This window comes from Cynara cardunculus (assembly GCF_001531365.2).
Source record: "Cynara cardunculus var. scolymus isolate 2C chromosome LG 4, CcrdV1, whole genome shotgun sequence".
Lineage (NCBI taxonomy): Eukaryota > Viridiplantae > Streptophyta > Magnoliopsida > Asterales > Asteraceae > Cynara > Cynara cardunculus.
The window spans coordinates 7,745,741-7,752,903 of NC_037531.1; the positions used below are offsets into that span (position 1 = coordinate 7,745,741).

Below are 7,163 nucleotides of genomic sequence, written 5' to 3' on the forward strand. Positions count from 1 at the left end.
GATTGAAATATTAAATATATAACTAAAAAGAATTCACAACTAAAAACAAATATAAGATTACCTATTTCATTCAATAGCCAACTTTGAGCACACATTAGAGCCTCCAATGTTTTTGGATGAAGTCGACTACGATGTGGAGTTACCAATCTTCCACCGGTACTAAATGCAGATTCTGAGGCGACAGTTGAAATAGGAACGGCTAATATGTCTCTAGCCATCCTTTGACGTGTTGGGTATTTAAACCCATTTGTCTTCCACCAAAGTAGCAAATCAAGTTCCATGTCTTTAGGCAAAAGTTTCTCTTTCAAATAATTATCCAATTCTGTTGTAATACCAGAATCATCATGTTGGTTGGCAAGTGAAGCAATATTTGATAACAGTTTTTTAAATTCAACCCGATGACTTGCTGAAGACCCTGAACTTAAAGAAGACGAACCACTAACACCTTCGATGTTGTTTCTTACGCCAGGATCACTAAACTCATATTCTTGAAATAAAGTGTAGACCAATTCCTTAAGCTTTTCATTGTATTGGAATCATTACATTGTATTTCCATATCTTATATCACCTATGTAAAGACAAACAAATTAAATAATACCAAGTTACCATTGATCAACAAATAGATTATGAAGTATGAAGTATCTACAGTATCTACGATAAATGTAAAATGATACCAGATAAATATAAAATAGATTATGAAGTATGAAGTATCNAAGTATGAAGTATCTACAGTATCTACGATAAATGTAAAATGATACCAGATAAATATAAAATAGATTATGAAGTATGAAGTATCTACAGTATCTACAGTAAATGTAAAATGATACCAGGTAAATGTAAAATAGATTATGAAGTATCTACAGTAAATGTAAAATAGATTATGAAGTATGAAGTATGAAGTATCTACAGTATCTACAGTATCTACAAACAAATTAAATAATACCAGGTAAATGAAGTATCTAAGATTATGAAGTATCTACAGTATCTACAATATTTATAATCTGAAGTATATAAATGTAAAATGTAAATTTATACTATGAAGATTGAAGAATGGAATAATGGAAAGAAATCAAAGAATGGAAATACCTTCAATTGCAGCAGGAGAGAGCCGAGAGCGAGAGACAGCAGCACAGCGCCGGCGGGGAGTTAGGTCAAGGCAGAGACTGGGAGAGAGCGGCACAGCGCCGGCGGGGAGTTAGGTCAAGTTAGGTCGCCTGCGAGTGGGAGCGGCGGCCGGCGACAGTCATCTCGGAAGGGAGTGACTTCGATCGATTTCAAGCAAGCAAGAACGGAGGAGACGCCGAGACGAAGTGAATGTGAATCTGTGAATGGAGGAGGCGACGTGGTGGAAGGATGGGCTACGATTGAATTGATAAGTGAATTAGATAAGTTGGGCTTAGTATAGTAATTGGGCTACGATTGATATTTGATAAGTTGGGCTACCATTTATTTAAAGTGTAATTTATAAAATTTAAATATATTATATATACTATCGGGCCGGTCCGGGTCGGTGAGTACCGTCCCCGTCCCCATCCCCATCCCCGATATAATCCCCGAAACTCTCCCCGATCCCCGCCCCGTACCCGTTAAGAGGTCCCCGAACCCGACCCGAATTGTTCGGTTTTCGGTTTTCATCGTCGGTTTCGGGTTTTTTTGCCATCCCTAATTGTAGGTCTTCTTCCCGGTTGTAGAACTGTCGTTCTATTACGTTCTAGTATTCGATCTGAAGCGCCCATCAATAGCCATATTACACAGCCAGAATCAGGATGGAAAAGTGGATGATATATATGGCTCGAGCACTGTAGGCTTGGTAAAGCAACTTAAAATTTTGTTTTTGTTATGATCAATATGGACATATATTTATCTTTGTCATTCTTTATCATGTATGCAGCAAGATATGATGATAATGCACCTACTAAAAGAGGGGCACGGGGCATGGAAAGTGTACGCTGAAATGGATCAGGACCATATCAAGACACGATGGCAATTCCGAGAGAATATCGTAGACGCTGGTGTTATGTTAATACATTCTTGGGAGGAGACGCAATGAAATGGGAATGTGGGTTGTATAAAGAGGGTACGAAGCAAAAGAGACAGTTGAAGGATCTCAGGACCAAATATTGTTCGAAGATGCTACTAAGCGATGAGAACATCCGTAAGACATCTATCGTATCGGATGTAGAAAGGTTCATTGCGATGGAGACATCGTACGATGCTAGGAAAAATCATGGTGCACAACTGATGAGTCGAGGGAAGAAATAGATGTTTGCTTATTTTGTCTTGACACATTTATGTTAGTTGGTTTTTCGTACCACTTACCTTTTGCATATTTGTGGTAGCGTAATGTTTTCAGACATAAACGCACGTCATGTGTGTTCATACATTCTCCGTATTTGATTAATCAAATGTTTTTTTAAGGTTTAATTTTGCACCGGTTTGATATCAACAAATTTATACTGCGTTATCGTGACAATGCACCTCGCCTGACAATGTTTCACATTATAGATTGTAGTATGACATTCATTATGCTGTATGTAGTGTAAAACATTAAGAACTAAAATGATGCTTAACAATTCATTAGGCATATCAAATTATGACATTATCAGTTGAATGATTGTTGGGCATGAACAAAAACAAATGATAAACATTAGTGAACATTAATGGGAACCTGTTTACCTTGTGTACAACGAAAAGGTGCATATCATTTGATCTAACTACACACACACACATCTTAATGGCATGGTTTTTCTTGCTATGTTGTTTGATTGTTATTTACCAGCCTGTTTTTTTGTCTAAACGGTGTAAATGGTATTCTCACGTAAGATTAGTACATTTTCTAGACATCTGGAATAACTTGATCGATCTAATCCAAGTAAATAAGCAACAAGATGTTGGCAAATATGGTTAGCCATCAACAGTAAATGGCATGGTTACTTGAACACTACATCATAACTTCAAATACACATACTAGCATAAATAATACGAACGAACATCATACAAATAATATACAAAATATATATGCCATTGACTGATATAACAACCTAGATAATGTCAACCGCAATCAAGTTATTGTCAAGCAGTATCAACTTCGGCATTTATTTTTGTAACAAATCAAAAGCTTGAAAACCAAAAGACAACAGTTTTATTGTCAAGACCCTCCGAATCCAAGAAACGTCAACATATGAATCATACTGAATAATACAAAAACATGACAAGATCGGATGAAGTTCAATATTGTTCACGAAAACACTTACCAAATCATATATTGTCGGTAATTATGAACACCGCACTTACAATGGTTTTATTACTTAGTCTTGGAAATAACAACTAGTGACTAAGACATCTGTTAATTTGTAATAAAACGAAAACTAGACGATGTATGTCAATCATAAGATAACATAAACCGAAATCGGCGCATGACGAAATGTAAAATTGAAAACAACGAAGCACCACTGAAACGATGATATTTCCAGTACTTGGACAACTGATTAATCTATTAATTTGGGGCAATTGCGTGAGTCATGTCCGGTACGTTGGCCACATGTCACACATTTTCGACGGGTTTTCTTGCTTACAGACTGTATTTTCTCAGACACACTTACCAACCTCTTACCAGTACCACAACCCTTGTTCCTTATTCCAGATGGTGGTATAATGTCCACGTCATCCGGTATGGAAACACCAAGGTGATCTCTGATCGTGTTCAACTTTTGTTGGGATGGGTCTTCATATGGTACCTCTTTCTCGATATCAACCATGAAATTGTCGAGATTCTGCTCCAATCTAGTCGGTATCGATTTATCATTCCGGGCGATGCTTATAATGTCGTCGACTTTGGAGTATACATCAATTATGGACTTATCCTTCTCCGCATCCACCTCACCATATCGAACCCTAGCGGATTGTATCTGGACAGGGACCAAATTTTGTTTCCATCGACGTAAAATGTATTGGTTCGGAATACTTTCAACTTCGTCGTTTATTAGAACCTTAAATGCATGACGACACAGATACCCGTTACGCGTGAATAGATTGCACTCGTATTCGACCATGTTGGTTGGGTAGTTTCGGGAGACCTAAAATAGTTACATTAGGTTTTGAATAAACAACAGCTTATATAAACCAAAGAATTTAAAAGACATTAGTATCTATGTAAGGAATATAGTACCAGATACGTGGTGTTGACAAACAATTTCTTGTTATTGTGGCTTATAATGAACGTTTTGAGATCACCCCGACATTCGACAGTCTCTATACCACAAAACCATACAGCCTTCTTTAATTCATTTTGGATGTCAAAGAACACATTTCGAATGTATACCCTTGCGGCTTGACTTTCTAAGCGCAATGGAGTAAACAACTTTGGATATGTTGTCTTCGTTATTGTTTCATGCACAGCTTGCTTATACCTTTGTTTTTCTATAGCAACGTCATAATTGTTAAGGAACTGAACCAAATCAAACCAGTATGATTCGTATATGTTAATATATGAATTCGAACTCTCGGATCTTGATGTCGTTTTCATAAGACCAGACATCGGTGTGTCCTTATAATACGCCGAAATCCATGACGCGTGGATTTCATACATTTTTGTGAACCACGGGTCACCACCTAAATTGTATTGCTCGATCATCTCTTGCCACTTGGTCTCGAATTCCGATGGGCCAATATTTATGTTTCACACGAGCTTGTTAATAACCTCATTGAACAGAGGATCTTGATTTAGGGCGACACTGACCTGCGGACGTATCAATCACAATATGAACATATGAACAGTGACATTTACTTATGAAATAGAGTTGTTTATTAAAGTGTACTTACCTTAGAAGGCACTTTCTTCATGATGTGCCACATACATAGTCGGTGCTTAGCATCCGTAAACACCAACGGGACGGCTTGCTTCATCGTCGAACATTGATCCGTAATCACAAAAACTGGTTGCTTCTCATGGCATTTTAGGAAAGCTCTTAGAACCCATGTAAAGTTTTCAATTGTCTCACCACTTATTAACGCCGATCCAACAACAACCGAAGCTTTGTGATTGTCAACCGCCAAAAAGGAAACAAAAATCATCGCATGCCTATTAGGTAAAATAAAAGTTATAAAAGAATACCAACGAGTAACATACATCAAAAAAACTGATTGAACTTGAAAATCTTACTTGTTGGTGCGAAATGTCCCGTCGAACGAAATTACATCCCCAAACTCTTTGTAGTTAACTCTAGCGACCTCATCTGCCCAGAAAATGGCACCCAACTCCTGATCATTGCACTTGTACTCGAAAAAGTAACCGGGAACAATATCTCGCCTATTGGATAGCTTATTGATCAACATCTTTGCATCCTTTTTCCCAACAAACGCAACTGCATCTCTCTTGAAATTCTTAAAGTCGATCTCAGAACATCGATTGTGCTCAAACCCACCATTCAATGCCGTTTGTATACGGTGAGCCCTAATCGCACCGACTTTGTAGCTCGAGCTATGCATGCTAATCATCCACACCGTTTAAGGTTCGTGTTACGGTATCTCCTTTCACCAGACTGAATATCCATGGAATCAAAAAACTTTTTGTTTGGTGTTCCCTCCCTATTACATACAAACCATCTTGTTTGTATGTCTCCGTTCTTGTTTGTTTTTTTGGCGTGCAGACGAACATCAAAACCAGCATTGTCTGCATATGCTCTATACATCTTTTCCACGTCATTTATAGTTAAGAAGTGTGAGTTGATCTTTGGTTTAAGCTCCTCATCAACCTTGGGGATAAAAAACTGATTTCCTTGTGAACACTCCTCGACAGCGTACTCCGGTTCATGTTATGATATTGTAAGAATAGGAACACCTGTTGATACAATAATATCTTGTAACATCAATGAACAGTGTTCACCTCTTGTTCAATGAACGAAATATGAACATGGGCACACACTAACAAATGAACGAAATATTCACATGAACACACATAGGTGAACAATTGGACGCTGATGATGATTATCGTAAAATAGCAGGATAACATGTTAAAATGTACGTACTCTAATGTCATGAAAAAAATTGGAATGATGTTAATGTATGACGTATATGAGCACATTAAGAGATGCAATTAACCACCCAATAATATGAACAATTGCAAACATTTGGAACACACCATGAAAAAATCGCAAATAAAAAAATTTGATGTAAAATTTTCAAAAAAAAAACCATGAACGAATGGTAAACATGAACAGGAACCATATGTATATGTACATATATGAACATGAACAGGAACCATTGGTATATGTACATGTACACGGACAAATAAAAAACACAAACAGGAACAATGTATCTATGAACATGAACAAGAACAATGTATCTATGAACATGAACAGGAACAAATGATGAACATGAACAAGAGCCATGTATATAAACATGTATGTTGACATTACCAAATGAAGGAATGGTAAACATGAACAAGGACCGTATATATATACAAACATGAACAATAACCTTATATATGTGAATATGAACAAGGACCATATATATATATATATATATATATAAACATGAACAAGTACCAAATATAAAGGTATTTATGTGTGTGTCGTCTAGAGAAAAGGGACCCAATCATAAGAATATCATTGTCAAATGCGCATGCAAGCCTAAACAAAGGAACAACCACCGTTTTCATATATTCAAAACATTATGTGGCCAATGGGTTGATAAGCGTTACCATCCACCTTTTTAACTTCAAGCCTTTGCCTATGAATATTTATTTAACCAAAATCATATTATTTTTTTGCATTTTATAATTAGTTGACCACTCGTAGTTAACGATTTTTATACGTTAGATGAAATTTCACCATGGTGAGAGAATATCATAAAAATAATATGAAATGGACTATAAAAAAACACAACACATCGTAATGAACATACTTTCGATCAATATGAATCTAAAAAAAATAAAAATCTATTACCAAGACATTCGGTTTGGTTGATTTCATGACTTCCCGACCTCGAACTCGGATTGCCTTCATAAACCATTGTAATCTCCGCGGCGTTGTCGATTTTTTTCCTTTACGTGAACAAGATATGAAAATAAATGCATTTTATAATTAGTTAACCACTCGTAGTAACGATTTTTATACGTGAGATGAAAATGCACCATGGTGATAGAATATCATAGAAATAATATG

The 7,163-nt window shown here is 36.5% G+C and overlaps 1 protein-coding gene across 1 annotated transcript; it reads right to left on the reverse strand.

Annotated features, from left to right (window-relative positions):
- Positions 1-2,420: 2,420 nt before the first annotated feature.
- LOC112510827 (protein FAR1-RELATED SEQUENCE 5-like) lies at positions 2,421-4,588 on the reverse strand. Its single transcript, XM_025116177.1, has 3 exons — positions 4,169-4,588; positions 3,603-4,076; positions 2,421-2,483 (listed from the first exon to the last, which is right to left on the reverse strand). The coding sequence occupies exons 1-3, from the start codon at positions 4,586-4,588 to the stop codon at positions 2,421-2,423; spliced, it is 957 nt and encodes a 318-aa protein (XP_024971945.1).
- Positions 4,589-7,163: the final 2,575 nt, after the last annotated feature.